The sequence below is a fragment of the Acanthopagrus latus genome, chromosome 13, assembly GCF_904848185.1.
Source record: "Acanthopagrus latus isolate v.2019 chromosome 13, fAcaLat1.1, whole genome shotgun sequence".
NCBI classification, from domain to species: domain Eukaryota; kingdom Metazoa; phylum Chordata; class Actinopteri; order Spariformes; family Sparidae; genus Acanthopagrus; species Acanthopagrus latus.
The window spans coordinates 22,359,317-22,384,483 of NC_051051.1; the positions used below are offsets into that span (position 1 = coordinate 22,359,317).

At 39.8% G+C, this 25,167-nt stretch overlaps 2 protein-coding genes across 3 annotated transcripts in view; one reads left to right on the forward strand and one right to left on the reverse strand.

Annotated features, from left to right (window-relative positions):
* Positions 1-306: 306 nt before the first annotated feature.
* Positions 307-18,499, forward strand: LOC119031157 (E3 ubiquitin-protein ligase CBL-like). The gene is made up of 15 exons (XM_037119409.1): positions 307-890; positions 3,108-3,355; positions 6,190-6,336; positions 6,603-6,759; positions 7,901-8,022; positions 8,277-8,414; positions 9,005-9,092; positions 9,267-9,398; positions 9,900-10,106; positions 10,265-10,381; positions 10,793-11,082; positions 11,698-11,865; positions 12,396-12,502; positions 12,760-12,945; positions 13,188-18,499. The coding sequence occupies exons 1-15, from the start codon at positions 747-749 to the stop codon at positions 13,553-13,555; spliced, it is 2,619 nt and encodes an 872-aa protein (XP_036975304.1). The 5' UTR covers positions 307-746; the 3' UTR covers positions 13,556-18,499.
* A 1,086-nt stretch (positions 18,500-19,585) lies between these two features.
* mcama (melanoma cell adhesion molecule a) overlaps positions 19,586-25,167 on the reverse strand; it is a 58,734-nt gene continuing 53,152 nt past the window's right edge. For both annotated transcript variants that reach the window (XM_037120108.1, XM_037120107.1), the window contains 3 exons: positions 24,744-24,873; positions 22,958-23,075; positions 19,586-21,864 (listed from right to left, as the gene is read on the reverse strand). In XM_037120108.1, coding sequence (XP_036976003.1) covers positions 21,862-21,864; positions 22,958-23,075; positions 24,744-24,873 — 251 coding nt within the window. In that variant the 3' untranslated portion in view covers positions 19,586-21,861. The remainder of the gene's footprint in view (positions 21,865-22,957; positions 23,076-24,743; positions 24,874-25,167) is intronic.

The following is a 25,167-nucleotide window of genomic DNA, read 5'->3' on the forward strand; positions in this document are numbered from 1 at the left end:
TGAGCTTCAAACTGTTATGTTCCTCTGAGCGCAGTTTGTTTATTCAGTTATGGAACAAACTAAACATTTCTGAGTTTGTATTTTTTTTCCTTGCAGAAATGCAGAGCTTGTATGGCTGATTTTCACTTTTACCAAAGTAATATTTTGACACAAGATCTTTACTTTTATTCAAGTGGTCAGGATACAGCGATTTTGGATACTTTATGAAACTTTTATGACACTTGTTTTGCCGCATTTTCAATGTTCCCTGGCCATGCTTTTATTTTGAAGGTCACAGCCGGACATCCTTGTTTACTCTTACTGCTGGCTCGTCGTTGGCTGGAGCAGCTTCACAACCTGTTTGTTGATCGCTCTATTTGGCTTATTAACACCCCGAGTTTATTATAAGCCGGGTTTATATCCCGGGTGGACTTAACGTGCCTTCGCTGGGAAGGGATAGCTAGTTCTCTGACAGCAGATATAACAACATAACGAGTATGTCCTGAGCTTGTTATTTGGCGACGGGATGAAACAGAGAGAGGCTTTTCAGATGTAGCTTGTTAGCTAGTTAGCTGCGTCGCGTACAGTGTACACACAGCTTTTTTGTTCTGCTCTTGAACTGCCTCTGCATGACAAATTAGCACCAGTGTGAAGCAAAGATAGGGCGCTAAAACAGCGGCTGTTTTTAGGGAAAAAAAACGCGTCGAGAGTGATCCCTGGTTGTCGACCTCAGCCCCGGGGCTAACCCCCGGTCGCCGACCGATTTAATGGCCGGAAATCCGAGGAGGGGCGCCGGTCTCATCGGCTTGATGAAGGACGCCTTTCAGCCCCACCAGCAGCCTCCCCAGCCTCACCAACCTGCAGTGGTCGATAAGAAAATGGTGGAGAAATGCTGGAAACTCATGGATAAGGTATTGACAGTGAGCTTAGGGTCACATAGTCGTTAAAAAAAACAGGGAACTGAAAATTAGTTAGTTTTGTTTTTTTTGTTTTTTTTGTTATTCCAAAAAGAATGTCACTTCCCTCTTTTTTGTCAGTACGTGCAAACGATATTTCTTGACATGACATTTTTAAACCAAAACATTTATATAACCCATACACACAGATTTCGCCACCGTGTGAAACAGGCTTTCTCACATTGAGTAGATATTAGTCCCAGTAAACCCCACAGGATTAGATTTAATCTCAGAGATCCAAAAAGGAAAAAGTTTTTAAACCTTGTGGCGTTTCTTTCAGCATTGACTTGTGGATCTGTCTACATAGTCTGTTTGACAAAATTTGGAGTACATTCCCTGGTGCATTATCTAATTAGGACAACTTGTAGCAAATTGGGTCACAGTGAGGCTAATCTGTTGAACATTTTGCTGTGGACTTTTTGGAAACACTTCAGCAGACTGTGGATGTCCTCATAATTTATATTTGTTCAAAATAGATGTGTGTGTGTGTGTGTGTGTTAATTTGGTTTTGTGTATGCATTGTTGACTGTCACCCCAGTCTATCTTAAGTGAGCTAGACAGAAGAGAAGAAAAGAAGAGAGGGATGAGGAGACAAGAATTCACAAGAGATCACTTCAAGGGAGCTGTTGTAAGAAGAGAGACTGGTATCAGAGAAGACATAGCAGTGTGTGTTTGTGCAGTGTGCTGTGCAAAGAGGTGTCTGTGCCTTCTCATTTACGGCTGCAGCATGAGGTGTTTTTATGTCAGAGGTTTTAAAACGTTCACATGTAGTTCATAGGCATCATAGGCATCCACGCTTCTAAATCATTTATGTAGTGATGCACGATGCAGGTCATCATTATCTGCCGATAAAGACATTTAAGTTGATTGTCAGCATTGGATTGAAATGAACATTTAAGGCTTATAAGATGAAGCTTTATTAAAACCAACTGTTGCCAAAGAAGCTGTCATATATATTTTGCTCAGTGAGTGTGTATGTGTGTAAGTAGCAGGCATGTGACGATGTGAACATTTCAGGATTATCCTGTCCAACGTAATTGCAGTTATCGTGATAATCATCAGAATATTCTCAAAACCTCAAGACAACATTAAGATTGCACTAAAACATACTCAAATCAATCTAACCTCCTTAAGGAAACTCATCTTTTCATTCACCTCAGACCGGACGAGCATCTTTATGGGGTGAAATACAAACAATGCTTCGATAAGTAGTTGGATGCACAGGCCTTCAATTAAAAGGATAAATAATTGGTGGTAACCTTAGGTTCTATAATAGTTACAGACATTTGATTTAACTTTTTTTGTTGCCAATAAAATGTGCAGGCCATGTCTTCAGCCATGGTGATGGGCGCAGTCAATTCAATACAAATCCCAAAAACAATAATAGTTCATCATGTACATCAGCAAACTAGACAGATTTTTCAAGTCATTCATATAAACATGCACGACTAAAATTACTATTGTCCCACACTTAGTAAGTAGACATAATGATATGTTAGTTTCAGTTCAGGAGAGACTCTATGTTAGACATTGTGAATATGCTGGTATCTCTTTTAGCAGCCAACAGGAAATGAATTGGAAAATATTTGTGTATTGGCAACAGTCCAATGCCCCAATCCCTAAATGTATTTTATGTATATATATATTATGTCTTAAAAAGTAGGAAAATATTTCAACCATGTCTCCCTCAGCTCTGAAGTTGCCAATCGTTTCCTTGTTGTCATGTTGTAAAGCAACAAACAGACACAATGACAAGTGTCTTATCACTTTCACAGTTGACTTAACAGCCTTTAGCACAGTTCTGGTCAACAACTACCACCCTCATCCTTCCTGTTTTTACTGCCAAAACTCTGAAGTAAAAAATAATCCACCTCAAAAGTAATTTAGTCAAACCACCACCCTTTATCTACTGAACTTAACATTGTAAGTGTTAAAGCTTTTAAGTTGTTAATGTGATTTTTGCAGAATATTGACATATCCATGACTGAAACCTCATAAACTTCATGTAAACTGCATACATTTTTGTGCAGAAAACGTGTAGATTTTGTCCTTCATCAGTTACACTAGATGCATGTTAGAAAAGGATCTCATAATAGCCATTATGTACAGCACGACTGATTCCAGCAAGAACAAAACTCTTAAAGTTTTGGGGTGTTTGTGTGTCCGATCCAGGTTGTGCGTTTGTGCCAGAATCCCAAGGTGGCACTGAAGAACAGCCCGCCCTACATCCTAGACCTACTGCCAGATACCTACCAGCACCTTCGCACCATTCTGTCCCGATACGAGGGAAAAATTGAGATCCTCGGGGAGAACGAGTATTTCCGTGTTGTTATGGAGAACTTGACCAACAAGACTAAGCAGACCATGAGCCTTTTTAAGGAGGCCAAGGAGAGGATGTATGAGGAGAACTCCCAGCCAAGGTAAGGCTTATATCCTGATTAAATGTCAGTCATCCTTGTGGAGGCAGATGCAGCAGAGGAAAAAAAAAGAGTTGTGGATCAGGGAAAGTCATCAGGCGTATCATTGTTTGAGTTGGCTCCATATCCTTGAAATGAGCCCTTAAGATCATAATTGTATTAAACTGCCTAATTGGCAAGACTGCTGCTGAATAAAGTTTCCTTTGTGTTCTTCCCTATGTAGTCTAATAGTTAATTCACCACAGATTAAATGGCTTTACAGTACAGAATTGTACTTAGTATCAGTAATAGATGCTGTCATCTAAGCTTTTTAGATATCGAGTCTTTTAAACTTGAAAGGAAGAAACAGACCTTTCCCAGGCCTAGAAAAAAGGCTTCTGCCCAATCAAGAAATGTAATTGTAACTAACTTTTTTCAATAGAGCTCGTCTTTAAACAACTAGTACAGTGTGCTCCAAATTATTCTGCACATGTTGTATTTGTTTGTTTTCACCAAACAGTAAAAACATTCAAAAGTAAAACTACTGATGAAAACAGCTTTTAAAAAATGTTTTTTAAAGGACTTCATAATGAATTCCGAATCAGAAATTTTGTATTTGTTGCATGACCAGATAATTTCTCTGTAACAATGAATCGATAAGTTGTTGACTATTAAATTAATATTAATATATTTTGATAAAGATGAATCCATCTGAGTAATGGAAAAAGGACAAATTCTCTGATAACTTCTCTCCAGTTTTGATACCAGTTATCAAAAAATGACAGATAAATAAAACAAGCAAAAACTTCAAAGATCATAAACTGAGCTGTAATCGTTGTACATCTAAAGGAAATTACTGCTCTTTTTTGTGGTCCATAAAAAACACCTCTCAATGAAAACAAGAATTTTCTACCAAACTCAAATTTTAAATTTTCCATCACTGTGATTAAAAACAACTTATGACATTTGACAAATGTCAGCCTTGTGATCGGAAGTAAAACCACTCAAATGAATCATTGATAAAGGTGTGATGAAACCCCCATCGCTGCAGCGACTTCCTCTGTCTCTTAAAAAGCTCTAACTAAGCGAAATTTCTTCCTCTGGCACTGATTTTTATCAAGCAGTTCCTCTTACTAACTCAGAGACTTGGCGTCAACAATTACTGTGATGGACAGCAAATCTATCAGTCAGTGAGGATTTATTAAGTATAGTCCTGGTAACTGGAACTCCCTTGCATACCTGTGGGTTACAGCTGTCATCATGAAGAAGATGTTCATGTCCTCTGTAGGTTAATGAGTTTAATAGTAATTAAAGTTGGCTTTGACTAGGTTTATATAAAATGGATTACACACCATACCAAGCAATATGTGCTGTCATTGTCTTAGTTTCGTAACTTACCTGCTCAGCAGGTGTAATCCCTTAATGTGGCTCTATCCTGATGAATTTACTTTCAAGCTAAAAAAAGAGTAGGCTCACTTAATTGTTGTTCAGCACATAAGAGAATGTAGCAGTCTCAAATTAGCCATCTCCATATCAAAGGTCACATTTTTGGTAATGGTCAGCCGGCAACTAACGATTGCTTTCATTTCTGATCAGTTCTATTGATTCATCATTTTTATGGCTGAACCAGTTATTTTCTTGGCTGATTATTGGAACTAATATTCAACGATTTTCTGATTATCGGAGTGTCTGTGTTTTTTGTGTTTGATTGACGATAAAATATTTAGAAATACTCACCCCCTTACTTTCCTGCCCACAACACTATCTGACTGGTTACACATTAACAAGAAAAATAATAATGAATCTGCAAAGTAACTTGTAAGTTAAGTTATCAAATAACTACAGTGGGCTGGAATTTTATAGTAGAAAATTAAAATACTGCAGTAAAGCACCATAAAATTGTTCTTAAAACAGGACTCGCGGAGACTGTACTAAGTTATGTTGGTTATTCTATATTTTGACAAAAAGATGTGAATTATACTACAAATGCATATCAGTTAAATATTAATTATAGGTCTCCTTAAATAATATTTATTTTGTCTACAAACATTAGAAAATAGTGAAAAATATTGACCCACGTTTCCCAGACTCCAAGGCGAAATCCAGCAGAAAGCGCTCAAAGCAGTTACCAAAAGTAACAAAAATTATTATCATGACTTTTGGGTCAATCATATAATCTTGTCAGCCTTAAATAGCACATCTTTATGAATCATAAAAACATGCATGTTACTAAAAACAACTGTAAAGAAGTCTGAAGTTTGATTCGGGTTGCAGAAAGGTTTAAACATTTATTCCAATACGATTTATTATTCATCGTTGTGTATAGAAGATTGTAATCATGCGCATCCTAGCGACGCTAAACATTTCAAAATTATTAAATGGAAGTTCTGGAGGACTGAGAAGTGTCCAGAAGAACTGGGAACTTGGCAGAATAATAAAGCTTTATTGATAGATCGCAGTTCCTTATATGCACCATAAAAGTGTCAGTGAGTATACCATCTGTTCATATTAGCTGTGGAACTGCCACTGGATTTAGAATGGAAAGCTCTCGCGATATCTTTCAAAAAATGATAGTTTCTTTTTAATCTGGCTATTAATTTTTAGGAACGTTATGACCTTTTAATAATTTTAAACATTTTTGTTTATTCAGTTTTCTTGTTGACTTTGTTTTTATTTATCCTATTATTTCAACGTCCTAAAGAGTTTTATATATTTTTGTTAATTTGGTCTGTGTTGTCACAACTATGTTGTAGGTGCTTAATGAATTATGTTGAGTTGTTTGTTTAATGCCTACAATCTTTCTGTATCTAACTTGTATTTGTTTCTGTCGTTTTCTCTCTTTGTTTTGTCTTATTCAGGCGAAACCTTACAAAGCTGTCTCTGATCTTCAGTCACATGCTAGCAGAGCTAAAAGCCATCTTTCCCAATGGCTTATTTCAGGGCGACAACTTCAGGATCACCAAAGCGGATGCTGCCGAATTTTGGAGACGGTCATTTGGGGACAAGTGAGTTTTCACTATCAAATGTCAAATATTAAAAATGGCTAAAGAGGAACTCTAAACTATGTAAATCCAGGCGTTCGCTTGCACAAACAAATTACACACTTTTTGTATATGTATTTTTTTAAATGAAGTTCTATGTTTGAGTCAAATATTATACTCTTTATCTCAGTTTTGTTGATGTCTGATTTTTATGTTTCAAGATTGTGAGCACAATGTATAGTGTTGAAAACTCTGTAACATCGCACCCCCTTTCCTCCCATGTACTGTAGGACCATAGTGCCATGGAGGACATTTCGTCAAGCCCTCCACGAGTTTCATCCCATCAGCTTGGGGTTGGAGGCCATGGCTCTCAAGTCCACCATCGACCTCACCTGCAACGACTACATTTCTGTGTTTGAGTTCGACATCTTCACCAGGCTCTTCCAGGTGAGGCTCTTCACGGCAGAGAGCTCTAGGGACTGGAACATAATTGTCCTGTAATCCTTGGAGAAATTCAATGATGCATTCAATAGTAGTCTGAATTCTGAATCATAATAAGCAATTAAAGAGCAATAACATTCAGATACTTTCAGGCCCATTGGATACATACACATGTATTTTTTTTGAAACAGGGTCTTTCAAAAACAATATGTATATATTCATACGAGCATCTTAACACAATTTCAGAAATAATTTGTGTTCCCACACCACACCTGAAAATGCATATCTCATGACTATTCACTCACTCTGGGCATGTGCGGAAAGCAGATTGTATACTCTGGTTGGTTGGTTAATTGCAGAAAATACTATGAACAAGGCAGCCATACTTAACAGAATCTTCTTTGACAACTTGTCAGCAAAACATTGTCAACAGCTCTATATTTGTATTATCAAAGTCCATTTGTGTCTTTTATTTTAATAATTTTAAACAATATAGCCAACATCCATTCCTCACCGTACAAACTCAAATACTCAAAGGCCCTTAAATGCCATTTATGCATGTATGGAAGGCCAAAATGTATAGAAAAAGCTTTGTTTTAAGAAGTACCTGTTCAGTGTGGACACGGCCTCAGTCATGAATTAGTTCAGAGAATAAAAATGATGCTTTGTGTTGTGGAAAAGTATTTAGAGAAGTGCAAAGGTGGCACATTTCATCATTAGTCACTAGTTTTTCAGTAAGTCAAGCGGAAATCTCTGTTGTGTATTGTGTAACTGCAGAAGTAAATAAGACAAACTCCACAAACTGAACTGAAACTGAGGGCATCGGGGCTGCTGTACTGTAGAAATGAGTTCCCTCAGTGATAAGATAATCAAGAATATATCAACAGATATTATGCATCACTTGTGAAACAGTGTCCTGAGGTCCCAACTTTGTGTCCTGTGATTCAGCCGTGAGTTCACACAGAATGGAGGAAGTAGATTTTTCCCGCAAGTCTGAAGGCTCAGTATTGGCTGAAAAGGTGTTATAAGGAACATTTCCACATAAAAAATCAAATGAGGGTAATAAAGCTGAACAGAGCTTAAGACAGTTGATATCTGTGTTATTAACTCTATAATTTATGTCTGTGTGCATATGTGTTGTGTGTAGCCGTGGTCGTCCCTTTTAAGAAACTGGAACAGTCTGGCAGTCACACATCCTGGTTACATGGCCTTCTTAACCTACGACGAGGTCAAGGCTCGACTGCACAGGTTCATTCACAAACCTGGCAGGTGAGGAACAAATGAGCTATTACACTGACAGATTGTATATACAAAATACAGAATATGTTTCTAAACAATTTCACTATCATCTCGTTTGGACCAGAAATACTAAATGTATTACTAAAATACTAAAATGTTACTTTGTCATGCTGACAATGCTGCTGTATGTAAGAGTCAGATTCCTAACTGAACTTCACATCACATTGTTGCATTTGAACACTGCCAGTGTTTATTGTTGGTTGACATTATTGTCTTCCTTTCAGCTACATCTTCAGGCTGAGCTGCACTCGGCTGGGCCAGTGGGCGATCGGCTATGTGACAGCTGACGGGAACATCCTGCAGACCATCCCCCATAACAAACCTCTCTTCCAAGCCCTCATTGATGGATACAGAGAGGGATTGTAAGTCCCTCTACAACACAGTGTCAATGCACCAATTTATACATTATGATATAGTTTATACATGCCTTTTAGAATTTGATTAAAAACAAAAATGATGAATAAACTAAAGGCTTTAGTGCTCACTTGATAAAATTTAAACAATATTTTCACTGAGCAAGTCAGCACATAGCACTTTCATGAGTTTTTCTCTTGTAGGCATGCATCTTGTTGCAGCATGCATGGAATATCTTAAAAGTATTAAACACTCCCCCACTGTGGCTCTGAAAGGTGACTGTAAAAAGTCTGCAGCTTCCTGCTTGGTGGAGGACAGCTGTTATCTAGTCATGTGGGTTTCAGAACTGTTATTAATAACAGTGACAAAAAAATGTTAAAATGCACAAACACCTCCCGCAGCACTATCGTCTTTTATGCTTTTGTTCCACGTCCTCAGTATGTTACAATAAAACAGGACTTTTGCAATAAATGATTAAATATAAATTATTGTGACATTTGAAAGCCATCAAGTGGACACAAGAGGAACTACAGTTTAAATCTGCTGTAACTAATATTTTTTTTGTTTGTGTGTGTCTGTGTTTGGGCTGCTTCTCTAGCTATCTGTTCCCAGATGGTCGTGCACAGAATCCAGACCTTACAGGGCTGTGTGAACCTTCCCCACAGGACCACATCAAAGTGACTCAGGTTTGGTCTTGTTTGTTTCTCATCTGTGAACCAGTCAACCTTATCTTTGTGCCTCAGGGAAACCATCACACTGCAAAAGATGCACATAAACTAGACAGCGATGCATATTAGACAAAATTTTAAGCGGCTCTTGAATAAAGCTAACCTGTCTCCTCTTCCTCCTTCCCCCTGTAGGAGCAGTATGAGCTGTACTGTGAAATGGGCTCCACTTTCCAGCTTTGTAAGATATGCGCAGAGAATGATAAGGATGTGAAGATCGAGCCCTGCAGGCACCTAATGTGCACCTCCTGTCTGACTGCCTGGCAGGTGAGGCTGCTTACACAGCATAACATTCTGTTACATTGGTTTCTAGCAGCTCTTGACAGTCAGAATGGAAGTGTATGTTTTATTCACTTGCTGGCGTAAACACTCTTAATCAAGCTAAGTGTTTGATAAAGTGTAACAGTAAAATTCAGCAATAAAATACTAAACATTTGCCTTTTATGATTACCATTAACCATTAACACTCAAATACGTCTCAGACTTATAGGTCTGCAGTGTTTAGCTGCTTTTAGTGAAACTCAGCTCTTTCTTCAGATGTTCCGTGGCCGCTATTCCCTTCACTTTGCCATCTCTTTTATACCTTTGGTCATAGATTTAGCCTTTTAAACAATGTCTGTTTCAGTAATACATTGGAAGTACTCCTCTGATTAACATTTTCTACAGTGTTATTTGTTTTAATCGTCACTTTTATTGTTTCATCATAGCTAACTGATGCTTAGTGGTCATGTGTCAAGAGTCTCATATTGCTTTCTGTGCGTGTATCAGGAGTCGGAGGGTCAAGGCTGCCCGTTTTGTCGCTGTGAAATTAAAGGCACAGAGCCCATCGTAGTGGACCCCTTCCACCCGAAGGCAAGTGGGGCTTCCTTTGCTGGGTTCCAGGGGTCCAGCAGAGCAGAAGCTGCAGGCAATGATGAGGAAGAGGATGATCGGCTGGAGGAGCACCTTGTCATGAGCAGGCTGGCCTGCAGCAAGGTAAGAGGGCTCCACACAAACATCAGACTAACTAAAACAGACTTAACCAGCCATTGCAGGACAGGACTTCATCGTATTTTGTTTATTGTAGGGAATTTTAAATCTCATTCGTTTATGCCATTTGTCATCTCTATATGTTGTGTTTTGTCTGTGTACAGGTTGAGCGCCCTCCATCCCCAGTGTCTCAGCTGCCTCCAGTGCCCCCCCGGCTGGACCTCATACAGCAAAGACCCTCCAGCTCCCACAGTGCACAGGGTCCGGGAGCCACAGCTAAGGTGAGTAGATGAGGTCTTGGAAGTTTGAATTTAAGGAAAGGTTCACATTTTTTCAAAGACAATACTCCAGAATGGCAGAGTGGCATTCATACAGATGGGAGAGACAGAAAGAGGGAGACATGATAATATGCAAAAGCAGGAAGAGAAGCAAAATGAATATCCAAATAACCATTTCACTATCAAAAAAACCCATACAAGCATACCTTAATGTAGAAGACAAGTTCCTGTAAACAATGTGAATACCTTAACATTAACTGTAGTTAATTGTGTGCATGTAATAGGGAGCCCACTCACCAAGCCTCTTATCCACTGCTCCTCATCAGTACAGAAGTACAAGGATGTGTGTGTATGTGTGTCCTCTCATCTCTGCCGGTTACTAACACCACCATCCCCTTCCTGTCTTCACCCCAGATGGCAGCAACACACAGAGACAAGCCTTTACCTCTGCCTCCAGCCCTGAGAGAGCTGCCCCCTCCTCCCCCTCCAGAGCGCCCCTCCCTGGTTGGCCAGGACTCCAGACTCCAGAGGAGACCCTTGCCCTCCACCCCTGACCAGTCCGCCTGGGCTTCCAACTACATGGTCCCACGCCCGGCAACCAAGGCCCTGTCATCGCTGTCGTCTACCCCACAGAGCAACGGAACAAGTGGAGAGGGAAGCAAACCCCAGGCAGCTACTAATGCTGTCTACTGCCTGGCACAGAGGTACTTAGCTCTGCTGTGGAGCTTATGTCTTAGACTTTTACTGTGAAATATTTAAGGTATGTATGAAAGAATAGTGACTTGCACTGGTTTATTATAGAACTAATACTAGTAATACTGCCATCTCATGGCACTTGTATGTGACTACAAAATACTGTTTGCCTGAGATATGCACACACACACACGCCACAACTGAAGTATGACAGTAATACTTGAGGTTAGTAATCCATAACAACAAAGTTTTGAAAAAAACATGACTCTTTGGTTGGATTGATTAAATTAAAGAGGTGGAAATGTAGATTTTACGTTGTTGGCTCAGGTCTGCCCTTGTTTTTACTGACTGATGTACTTTCAGTTTTATGTATATTCTCTGATAGGATTCTGAACTCAAGGTTCACTTACTTGGCTATTCTTGAATAGCTTTTGGTTGATGAAGGCTGGCAGATACATCTAAAAGGGATAGTGCAAGTAAAACTTGAGTTTCAAATTTACATCAGTTTTTATCCCGAGGTCGAGAATAACCCTCCATGCTTAATTGTCTCAGAGTGTCTCAGTCAAACAATACCAACAAAAAAAAAAAAAATCCCACCCTGATGTCTGTTTTCTATTTATGGTCAGAACTTTGCCAGCAGCAGCGGTTTCGAGCGGGGAGAAGTCGTCTTCTGACTGTGAGGAGAATGAGTACATGAGTCCCACCTCTCTGCCAGCTTCTGGTGCCCCGTGGGTCATAACAGGCTCCTTGGTGCCCCCGCCACCAACCCAGGCGAACCACCATAATGACGTCAGGTAAACAGATTAACTCCAATCAATCAACTGGAATTATTACATCTCAGGATAATATTGATCTGCATAATATCAGGTTACCAGAATGAAAGAGTGTCTTTAAATCTAAGGGAACTGAATTCCCTCAAAAATAATTAGACTATATTTAAAATTCTGAGGGATTCACTGAGCTCTGATAACAGTATCCCACATACAGCAATCCAGAAGTAACTGCTGCAGGAATGTATCTGAAGCATTTATTTTTGTGTCCACCAGGGGGCTCTATAGCCTTAGTTTTTTTCCCTACATACCTACAATCCCTTCCTTTAACTTAACTTATTGAGTAAATAGTTCAAAGAAGATGAAGCAAATCCAATTAGGCAAGAAGACAACAACATTTCTCAGCTTTTTGTTTTAATGAAATAATGACACAATAATTGAATACTAGAAGAAAATTCACACAAAGTAGAATAATGAATGAAATGATGCCAGCCTGTGTGTTCTGAATAATTCAAATTTCACATTTCATTATTCTCTCTCTTTCGTTTTGTTAGCAATGAGGTGATTGACAGCGACTCTGAGGACCCCCAAGTCTATGAGTCCATGTGCAACATCCAGGCTCAGGCTGGCTCCTCTGAGACGGCACAGGCGTCTGACCACGGTAATATTCACACCTCAGTATTACTGTTCTAACGGAAAATAAAGGGGAATATGCCTTTTTTTTTTTTTTTTTTTGCCATTTTTCATCAAGTTTTCTTATTTTTGTACCCCAAATACAAGAACATCATGAGCTATATTTTGTATTATTACTGTCATTTTGTATTATTACTGTCACTAATTTCCTAAGCATTTCTTCTCTCTGTTTGTTAACTCTGTGTTTCACATTCACAATACCAATGTGATGTTGTGATCTTTCAGACCTCCCTCAACATTCAGCTGTGGTTTCCCAGGACAAAAAGGAGGAGACCGTTGAGGAGGACATTTATGAGTATGACTGTCCCAGACCGGTAGTCCCACCTGCCCCCACCAGAAGAACCCTGTCAGAAATGAGCGGTCCCTCTGCTGCCTTCAGCACTCTCAGCATAGATGGGGCTGTTGAAGCCAGTATGTATCTCCACAAATTATTATGTATTATGTATGTTGAAATTGGGCCCAGATTTATAGATGAACTTTGCAGTGACTCAGACCCCTATATTATGTTGTTTACCTAAAAGATCTGAATTGAACTGTGTTCAATTCTTTTAGTGCTAAATTGACAAGGAACAATCAAATACCTCAATTCCCTTAAGTACTTGAATGCCACACATTTCCCACATTTACTGACTGTTAAACCTGTATGTTTCCAGGTATGTTTGCAGCAGGTGTCGACCCTGAACGCCCCCCCAAACCACTCCCACGGCGAGCCAACTCCGACCGACGGCCTCGACCTGTAAACCGTGAATTTCATACTCCATTGCCCGATCTCCCTGGTCCTTCCACCTCCTCCGCTTCTGCCTCCCCTCCTCCTCCTCCTCACCCTCACCCTCATCCTCCTCCTCCTGCAGGCCCAGGAAGCCTGGCCCTAAACGGGGAGATCGAATGCCTGATGTCCCAAGGCTACTCCATCCAGGACATCCAAAAAGCCCTGATGATTGCCCAGAACAACCTAGAGACGGCCAAGAACATCCTGCGCGAGTTTGTCTCCATCCCCTCTGCGGCACACATTGCCACATAGTCGCTCCAGGCACGCCCATCCTCTTTGTCTCGTTTCTGTCTCCACTCTGTGCCATTATCATGGATAGCATTTACCAAGCACTTTCCTGCAGGGCCACAAGTACTTGACAAAAGGCTTTACTCTGAGGAGTAATGCTGCGTTCACGTCATGTCAGAAGTTGCAAATGAACAGGATGATTATCTGCAGGTTATAGTCACTGAAATATCATCCAAAGTCATTCGTTACATGTTTTTTGTGAATACATATTATTTGGATTATGTTGGACCGCTGTTACGGGAATGCAGAGTGTTAAAAAGTGAAAATGCCTCAAAATGTCTTGTTTCTTGAGGTTTTTCTGGCCCAGAGGCAGTGCAAGGTTCCCTACAAAGGATGTATCTGTTGGTTAGTTGGTTATTTTTTGTTCCAGTTGAGCTGTGACCAGCTCAGAAGAGGCAGGAAGTCCGATATGACTTGAACGCAGCATACACAGAGATTGGAAGCCTTTAAATGTGAGCTCGCTGTAGCCAAGCTTTGACCCTGTTGTACTTTGCTGAGGCTCACTCGTGCCGTGACAATGTCTCCCCTCAGTCTGAGTATTTTTTCTCTCATTAAGCTAAATGTTGAAGCTGCAGTGACTTTGATGAGTAGAGGGACCCAGCGGATCGTTGTTTTTGACTCCCCGCTGCTGGCAGATGTTCAGTTTGGTGCTTTACGGGCTTCTTGGCAAATTGTGGCGTACGAATATGTAGCGACACGAGTTCCGTCGGAACACTTAGTGATTAACTCTGTGGTGTGTGCGTGTGTGTGCTCATGCTGATGAATGTGAATGTTCAGTCGCAGTGCAGTATTGCAGGGCTTCACGTCGTACGCGTCACTGTGGCTCGCTCTGTTTTTGGATGGTATTTGAAAAGTTGACTCTGTATTTCCTCTCAGCTCCAAGTTCAATGATGGTTCTGTAATGAAATAACAAGTTTAATGTGTAAGTACTCTCATAAGGTGTCTTGCTGTGTGTAGTACTAACAATGGCTGAATTTTCTGAAGTTTATTTTTGTCATTTAATTCCATGATTGCCTGCCGCCATTTCAGTTGGTGTGACACTGAAAGCTGGTTTATTTACTTCGAAGCTTCTCTCATAGTGTCTGACTAAACTAAAAAGGACTTTAACATGTGCTGTTAGATTTCTCGTCACATGTTGATGTGATTTAGCTCTGCATCACCAGAACAGCTTCAGAGGGTTCTGAGAAATCAGACTGAAGGGGTTTCGATTGAGCTCCCAAGCAAAAAAAAAACAAAACTGAAGGCTGTCATGTGGACTCAGGTACTCAGTAATAAGTCAGGGTCGAATGTAATGACTGAACAGATGCTAAAGGACACATAAAGATGATGATGTAATGTTGGAAACCTTTGTGGAAAAGCACAGACTCACTCCTCCAAGGACTAGATTTTCCCTCTTATTCTATTGTATTTAATTTAACATAAAACAAATATTTAATATTTTAAAATCAGGTTTTCGATGACCCTCCCCCCGGCCCAATCACTTCCTCTGATTTCAAACCCCCTGATATGTTTAATTTGGTTTCAATAATCCACCTATCGTACTACGTATCAGAGCCCTGGGTGGTGATCTCGAGGATGCAACTGAGATATTTCAGTCACTCAGCAGCCCATAAAATTTGTTGTGGGATTAATGTCGAAAATACCAACTGACTACCAATCCAACCTTTAAGCTACTTTAATGATATGAATTGATAGTATTGAGTGATTAGTCGATCGCCGCTATTTGATGTTAACTCTCATCATTGAGTTAGTGTCTTTCAAGCAAACTTGTCTTACATTTTGTACTCCAGCTTCCTGATTGTACAAAATTGGCTACTTGCAGACATCCACCTGGGCTTAAAGGAATTGTAATGGCATGATTTTATGAACTGAATGAGTTTGAGCTGTAACGTGTACTGAAAGCCTGTCCTGAATCAAGTCAAGTTTTAAGTCCTTGGTACAAAGTCATCAGCTGGACTCCATTCACATCCATTCTCAAACAAAATATTCAAATCAACACATAAAATTGAAACCGATTTAACAAAAATATTCCTCTAAAGCTGTGTATTTTACTCAGGTTTTTAGATTTATTTCCAGTGGACCAATAATAAGCAGCTTACACTACCCTTTCCTTTTATATTATCTCCACCCATCAGTGGTGTTTTGAAGTGAGGGCCTGTATATTACCCCAACCACAGGATCATGGACTCATTTAGAACAAAGATGAAAAGATATCTGACTCATCAAAGCAGGGAGTCTGATCTAAGTCCAGCACAACATCAGTGCAGAATACAGATATGTTGTGAAAGACGGCTGTTCCATATTAATACGTAATTTGGGAACACTGCCAGAAACAAGACAGGACTGGACTCAGCGTCTCATTTCCATTTTCATGTAAGAACACGCAAATGCGTCCGAAGTATCCCCTTTAAAGAACAGTGCAATTTCTTCTATTTCTCTCTCCAAAGTAGCTCCTCAACAGTCACTTTTGATTTCCGCAGTAACATGTAAATGTGCCTTCTGTCCATCACAACCTGCACATGACGGCAGACAAACCAAACCAAACCAGTTCCTCCACATGTACTGCTCAAATGAAATGGAAATCTGCACATATAATCCACGCCCTTACCTGACAGAGTTTGTCTCAGATATTCACTTTCACAGACAGTTAATCAGGAGTTTGAAGTTGGTTTTCCACATCTTGTCATCTTCAAGGCAGAAACGGACAATTACAGCCCAACCAATGTTAGCCTGTTTTTGTTTTTTGTTGGAAAACAATTTTTGACAATAAAATCTCCCATAAATGTAACTGATAGACATTTGTTACCAATGTATGTATACGCTGGACATTTAACAACTGGAAAAGTACAGTTACTATTGCTCCCTGCTGGACAAAATATGTAATGACGACACAGTTTCTGTCATCATCATCATCATCATCAAAAAATTTGTCTTGCGAATATTACTTTTAAGTACGAGACACAAGTTACTCATTTTTAATATATTCCATTTCACAATAACAAGCCATCCTCTTTTTTATTTTAAAAGTAATGAATTCAAAGTTTTGTGTTGCTTACTGCTCGATGCGTTTATACAAGGGTGAATGGATTGACCCCTAAAGTATCGATAATAACAATGAAAAATCTTGTTTTGAGTTTCAGTACTAGTGTTAATAAGATTAAGACAAAAATAAAATATGAATCCATAACGTCAGAGCACATCCTGGACACATGAACACTCCCATGTGAGAATTCACATGCACATACCATCAAATGGTGTTTAAACATGCGTGTGATTAAAGGTCCAGTGTGTAGAATTTTGAAGGGTTTGAAATAAATGTAATTTTCACAATTCTGTTTGCCTTTACCTTTTTAGAATGAGCCGTGTTGGCACTCTGCAGCCATTTAAAAAGACATTTAAAAAGTTTGGTGACTTTCTCCCAAAATGAGGTTTAAAATGCGTTTTCTCCAGAGGTTATAATTCTACTGCGCAAACCCACAGTTTTTTTTTTTTTAAATGACACGAAGTTCATTTACAGTTCAATACAGAGCGCTGCGCGATGTGACACTGTCAGCTCATCCCACCAGAGCATGGCAGCTGTGAATCACTTAACCTTTATTAGTAATCACGTGCATTAGACTGAAATCCTTCTCTTTTGTGTTACAAGTCCGTCTGCAGCTGCACCACTACTGAGACTACTGTGAATCTCGCATGCGTCGGTGCAACAATTTCTCCTGCACACTCTGGTGCTCTGGACTTTTCTATTTAAAATGCTGCACGTAGTCCGTCGCTCTCTGCAATGTCTCTGGCTTTTTCTATCCACAAAGGGAGCACGGTATTTCTGCCATGTTTTTCCTTGGTAGCCCCTAACGGACAAACCAGGAGAAGGCCTTTTTTTTTTTTTAGTTTTTTGTAGATTCTCCTACATGCAGAAGGTGGATGAGGGATATTCACTCGGTAGAAACGTACAACCTCACCACTTGATGCCACTAAAACCTACACACTGGACTTTTAAATCATTAACAGGAATAGTGAATTGAAACTCCGAAATGTGTGGTAACTAAAGTGTATTCAGAAGAAGCTTATTAATAATGCACTCGCCTCATAGATCATGACTCACTTCTCTCCGTACATTAAAGCACATTATCTAATTTTATCTATAAAAAGTACAATAAAAGTTTGATGGTATTGCTCCCCCCTTCTTTGATTTTGATACAGATTTTAATTTGGTATGTTTCTTTCCCTTTAAAAAAAAAAGGGGGTTAAAATATGTAAATATGTCTGTGGAATATGTTCAGGAGTGTCTCCTGCTTTTAAAAAATGGAAAACAGACGTATTGCCTGATGTGATTCAAGTAGTGAGGGAAACACACCGTAAAAGCTCAGACGATGCTGGATATGTCCTCGTGTAGATGGCTGAGGCTGCTGAATCTGCTGTAGAAATCTTGCAGCTTTAAGTCCCTCGAACCAAACTCCTTTTCGAGCAGCACGCCGTGACGCATCGGCCCTTCGCCTCGTGTTGATTTCCAGAGAATGTGTCGCCAGTCCCTCGGCTTTGTGTCCACTCGCTCGGACAGGGACTAACTCCTGACCATGAAAGTGCCGCGGTGTGAGGACCCACTCGAGGCTGACAGTCATGTTGAATCACTGCCAGGCGCTCCGCTCGCTGTCTCACACACACTTTCCCCTCAGAGTCACTGGTAAACTGGTGTGTTGGTTCAGATCCACTGGTTCATGATGTGTGGTGTAATCATGGTTACTAGCCTTTTCAACAAGAACTTGCCTACTAAAAAGTTGTCACTGCTTTGTTGTTGCTCGTGTAAATATGATTTTATTTATTGTCTTTTTAATATCCTCAGCATTCATTTTGTTGCCATGTTTTCATGCCTAAGCCATTAAGATTTTTAATTAAACAGTATTTTCTTTAACATCTGACCTGTGTGGTTTGTTTAGAATGACTCAGCTGTTCTGTAGTGGCAGTGAAATGCTCTTATCTCAAATTGAAACAACCTGTCCTTCAGTCTGCAAAAGTATGAAGTTTTCTACATTTAATGTATTTCAGTATTCAGTTCATGTAGTTATCGGCTGTTCACGCTGAAAAGGTGACCAAAATAATTGAGGCTGTCTGCTAAATATCACTTTCTTTCGATATAATGAAATATCTGAGCTTTTTGAGTGTTTAATAAAAAATAAAATACACATTATGACAAATATTAATAGACACAGCTTCTAATTAATTAATTATTAAAGGTGCACTTTGACAATTTTGTGGATTTCTACCTGCTACAGCTTAAAATATGGAGAGCACAGATTTTCCATATCTGTTTACACAAGAAGAGCAGTCAGAGCACATACCTCTGCCAACTCCAGTCAGCCTAGTACGCCTGATTCTTTTCATCAAGATCTGTGCATTTCTTCCCTGATAAATAATGAAAAACGGTACCTCAATCCCTGCAGACAGTTTTGATTTTATCTGTCCAGATTTGCAGGTATCTGTCTCTGAGAACAACAGTTTATGTTGTCTTAAAACAAAATGACTCGGGTAAGTTAAAGCCAACATCAGCTCACTGAACTTGAGTGGGGCAAATGAAAAGAGCTGAGAAACATGCACATGAAGTGTTTTTCTCATTATCTCAAGGATAAACGTATCGTTGTCACCTTGCGTTGTCGATCCTCACTAAATCACAAGGGAATAACTGGTTTCTTCACAGTGAGTGGGGCAGCTATGAGGAGCTTGAATTCATTGCAGATGTGAGCTGTTTTCAGTCCTTCCTCCTTCCAGACTCCAGCTAGAAATCTGAGCTACTGTTGGAGTCATTTCCAGCTCGCGCTGACAGCGGTTTGGAGGCAGCGCTCCTTCCTGTCTCCTCACTGTGGGACTGCTAACAGAAAGCACACTGACCTCACCGCTGCTCACATTGAGCCCTCGAGCCAAAGAAAAGTCCACCGGTGATCCAACACTAAGTGCTCTTTCATACCTCTGCAAAGACTAAAGCACGAAAGAAAAATAACAGTCTCTCTTTAAATGACACATTTTTATTTGGCATTATTTTCTTGCAAAAAATATTAAAAAACGCAAGCATCAAAGAATCACATGTACAGTACTTTAATTTACACACATTTAGAAAAAAAGAACATAATTGCAATGCTTCAAACTTGTTTTCCCACTGATGAAAATCCAGAACTATAAACTGAAAAATGTCTTATTTAAAGTTGAACTGAAAAGACTTAGCGATCAAATCAGAAATATCCGGCTGCATAACAGAGACGGGTGGTGTTATGGCTTCCTGCAGCTTCTCTAAACCACAACGACGGTGTCACATCGCACACGAGGACACTTGTTGCCTGAGGACGTCCTGTACCTGGATACTTTCTACAACTTCAATGCTTCAACTCAGTGGAAAACAAAGGAAAACATGTCACTACGTTGTTAATGTTGCAAGTCATCTGGGCAATGTAGCGCTTGCAGCAACAAAAAAAGAAAGGTATCTTTTCACAATAACCTACACAGTGAGCAATCAGTACACAATATTCACAACACAGGCCTCTAGAAGGAGCGTACCAGTGAAGCTGCATGTTTAAGCATATTTACTTCAAGTTGTGCCTTCTATCTATTATCATTACATCCAAATATAAAATCCAGGGGGTCATCTAAAAACATGAACTGCTTCTTGTCTTGTGGATAAGAAAAAAAAGATTTTTTAACTCTTTTAAAGAGCTAGCTAGCTAATGGTCAAAGTGATTTGGACCCAAGCAAGAGTCTGGGAAACTGTGTGGAAGCTAATGGAATCCGAATAAAACATTTGGGTAAAACTTCTGGCAAGATGACGGATGATGTAATTTCTGGATACCGTTACGGTTGCATCTTAAAAATACAGTGGAGTGAATATTTTTTTGACCGTGAAGATTTTCATGGCTGGACACGGATTTCTCTTCTTCAGAGAAAATGTCCAGATTCTTAGCGTCATCATGTGAATGCAGTGATAATACACAGAGACACACAGCCATTGCTTTACATTAATCTCCCGTGTTTTAAAAGAAAAATACTTTTTTATGTGTTAATCCATCACAGAGACGAACATCCACGTCTACTTTCATTGTTGTTAAATGTTCATGTAATGCAGATCACACTTGAAATATTCCGTCAAACCAAAGTTTTCCCTGTGATGAATTATCCAAGTAAAGCAAGTTTCAATGGTCTGCCAGTTGATTCTCACATGGCACAGAAATGTTTGGCTGCCTAGAAGGTTTAAAAAAATAAAAAATTTCAGTAAACACGCTAAACATGCAGGAACACTTGTTGAGGCCCGACTATCTCTCGGTGGAAACAAAGAAAAACACACAGAGCAAACCCAAGAAACAAACAAAATAAAACAAATTCAGTGTGTGATGCATTCTCAAAAACAGGCACAGCAGATCACTAAACTTTGACCTTTTTCACCTTCAGTAACAGTCCAAGGCCACCACTAGCAGGTCTGTACACTACACGTATTTACAAACAGTACAAGGGCTTATCAGCAGTTTGCAGAAGAAGGCTGCCAGTGTGTGTGATTGATAACAGATTATTATGATTAGCCTGTGTTCGATCAGATCAAAAGATTCTGGACGAAACGCCTCGGTATCCATCACTTTTTTGGTAAATTTCAACATCAATTCCTAAAACTACTGAATCGAAAGTCAAACAGAGGCAAACACTCCGACCAGCCCTCTCTCAGTGTGACTGTAAAGAGCTGCCATGAGACGAGCAGCAGCTAGCGTTTGGTCTCTGACATCATATTCTGTCCCGAAACTCACCTGGACCCATGAACACGGATCAACATGCACATGACCCAGACGCTACCATGAAATGAAAATCTGAGTGCCAAAATATCTTAAATAACAAAATATATATAATATATACACTTTCATAAAAAAACAAAAAAAAGAAAGGTGATGATGCGTGAGACACATCGAACGCACACCGAACAACAGCCGAGAGCTGAACACAGTTTGAGGAAACGGTACAAAAACAAACTGAGAAACTGAGGAAGCAAACAACATTTGTTCAAAAGGAAATACACATCTGTACACACATACCTCTGTGTGTGTTTATGCGTGTGTGTGTGTGTGTAAATCTAGTAAATACTGCCGATGGAGAAAAGTCCGGACTGTGAGGTGGTGTCACTCTGCAGGTCTCAGATCAGTGCTCCAGCACGCACACACATACACATGCACACACACACACTCACACTGACTGCTGGCATCATGTGTCCTCCTGCTGCAGGACGTCACTGCTGGACCATCTGGGGGACTTTACTGGAGAGACAGAGGAGGACATCAGTGTACAAAACATCCACACACACACACACACACACACACGGAAAATTCATGTATAACCAATTTCTGAATTATTGTTGAAGTTTCGGCCCTCATGTCTGTAAGAAACTACATTTGTTACTACAGATGTAAGCTTTGGTGAAAACAGTGTCATCATAACTGACAGAAATATCCACAATGATCTACAGGGTGGCTGTTTCCACTGTCTGCCAGGTCCAGCTCCATATTCAGCGTAAGTGATATTGATCTTCTCATCTAACTCTTTGGCAAAAAAAAAACTGAGTAACTTTCCCAAAGTGTTGAACCATTCCTTTAAAGCACAATGTGGACAAAATGAAAAGTCTCAACTTGTGTCAGTGGTAAAATAAAGACAGATGTTACTACAACTCCCTCAAAAAAAGACTACAGAGTACAACAGTTTCTGGAAGGTCTTTTTTTTCCTTATTTTCTGTCAGAATAATTTGAAAGATGTTAAAATCACAACACTTTTACACAAGATGACTTCTATGTGAATGCTCCCTTTGTTTAACTGGCAACAGTAAACGCAGCAGTGCACGTGACTGAGAAATACGATTTAAAACCATCAACATCCTCATTTTAATTCTCACAGTTATGTAGTTGGTTTGACAACCAAGAAAAATGCATTAAAATACTGAAAAAATATGGGACTGTCCCTTTAACTCACAAACATTTGGATGTAAATTCAGCTCCTGTCTGTATCACATCCAGACATCCTCACATCATCAGAATTTTTTCTGCACGCTGGCAGTTGGTGCAGATTTATTTATAACCATTAAATAATTTATAGAAAAGCTGCTGCTATCACCCTTAAATACATCACGTATCCTCATTTAAAACAGCTTCTGTGTTGAACACTTAAGTGCAATGTGATGTGACTGCATCTGTGAATTAGCACTTTCTGGGTTTTTCTCGTGCAGCTCCCTGAGAACAAACTATCCAAGCTCAAGCAGAACAAACCTGTGATGGTATGTGGTGAAAACTGGCTGTCTAGAAGGCTTCGAGCCCTTTTCTTATTATATTGTGAAATAATGACATCCAACACAATAGTTACCTGCTCACTGGGGCCCTTTTTGTCTCCGTTGACAGCCTTTAGGAGGACTGCTTCCTCATTCTTTGTGTTGGTTTTCATCTCCACGACAATGTCATCTTTGGTGGTCTTCTCTTTGGTGCTGCGGACAGAAAAGAGCTTTGGCAAGTGTGGAAACTGACAAACACTCAGGTGACTGAGTATCATCACAAATGTCATTTTTCTTTTAAACAGAAGTTCAAGGCACATATGTAATTTCTGCTCGAGGTCTTCCAATCAGAAGGAAACAAAAGATGTATGGCATCATGGGAGTTGTTGTCCTCACTGACAAAACATTGTCAATGACAGTCTATGTGATGTGACTCAGGCAGAGGGATGAGGTCTTGATTTAAAGCTTGATTTCCGGTTTTAGTCACATTCCCGACTCTCTCCTGTGAGTTATAGAAACACGCGACCATATGAAATCCTGTTTTTTGAATAATATTACAGATTTCTCTGGTATGATTTAAGTACATCACTAAACACCTTACAACAAAAGTGTGGTTGTTGTTTTGACATTTTAATGCACATACATATTATATATTATTACATTTGGCGCTGGTCTGTATTCCAGATTTAGGGCTTGTGTTCACATTGCATTTTTTTCTGAGCACCAGTGTCAATTTCAGTTGTTCCTGGTGAGGAGCGAACGTCTGGGGCAGCAGATGGCCACCAAGAGAAAAAGACGCATGGCTGTTGTGCAGCCACTCCGAGTTGAAAATCCCTCAATTTTTCAGAAAGGTGCTGGTGATGTCACCGTGGCTCCTTTTCTTTTCCTGGTGTAGGCGATAATATTCACCACATTTTTTCTCCCTACGGATCGTGCCATGCACGCCTATCCTCCTTGCTCTGATGTCACAATTTTAATTAAAAACAAACGGATAGTAAACTAAAAAAGGGGCAATGTTGATTCATACAGTAGCGGTAGTCAAGATACTGTTGTCAAGAGACAAGATATACAGCTTTTTTTTCTCTCAGCACTCAAGCGCTTCATCCCAGCGTTCCAGAGCGAACCGCCTGCGCTTTTCTGCTGGAAAAAACATGTTCTGTGGCCCATTTTGCATCAACATCCTGTGAGTACCAGAAATAATACATTGAAATGCTACTTAGAAGGCAACTAACCCCCAGAGGTTTGACTCAAGTGCTATGCTGGAGAGTAAAAAAAATGCCTCAACAGTAGCAGGGCCGCCTCCTCCAGCCCCTCACCACCACCACATGCTCACACATAATACACACACATACACTAACATACTAACATATTAGCTAGATTATTAGCAGGGGTTTGTCACCTTAAAAGCTTGCTTCTGATAGAAAAATATATAAAATACATAACAGTCAACAAATCCCACAAAAAGAACAAAACTTTCAATGTTTCAGTCAGTTTCTAATTACTTTCCAACTCACCCCAATCTGTCTGTTCCTCTCAAATCTTTGAAAACAAAACTATAAACAGACTTTCAGCAAACATCATTCATGAATAATTAGTGTGTTTGGGACTGTTTTCAGATGCAAGTGATTATATAATAAGCAGCAGAACAGTGAATGTGAGTTTCTGAGTTGGGACTTTTTGGACAAGCTCTTGGCCGGAGAGAAATAACATGTCAGGTTTTGGATACACAGACACTCTCTTAATAAGGATACATGTATTTTTGGTTTTGGTCTTTTTCTGGGATTTGTTGACAATATGAAGAATATCCCCAGACATATCCTTAAGAGAAATGTTGCTGCGGCCCTCTGTGGACATCATTAACGTGGAAGAGACGGTACTCACATCTCCTGTTTCCCTGAGCGTCCACAGGGGATCTTCCCCTTCTTGTGCAGGAAGTAGAGAACGCTGCCGAGGATGGCCAGCAGCAGCAGGCACAGTATGATCACCACGATGATCACCCCGCTGCCCTCAGCTGCACACACACACACACAGACATACGGAGAAAACAATCACATGCTCGTGTCAGTCATCTACTTCTGTTGATCATCTTCCTTTACAAACTGATCCTCAGGCATGGTGTTGTCTTTGTGGGTACAGATTTATTACAGGAACTGGGAAAGTGAAGTTCAGAGAGATTTTTCAGGTCACGAAAGTTAAATAAAAAAGATGCTTGTGGTTTCATTATTAGAAGTTTTTTAATCCGTCTCTTGTAAAGTGCAGCACTTAATGACTGTAGTACCCTTTAAAAAAATAAGGATACGGAACG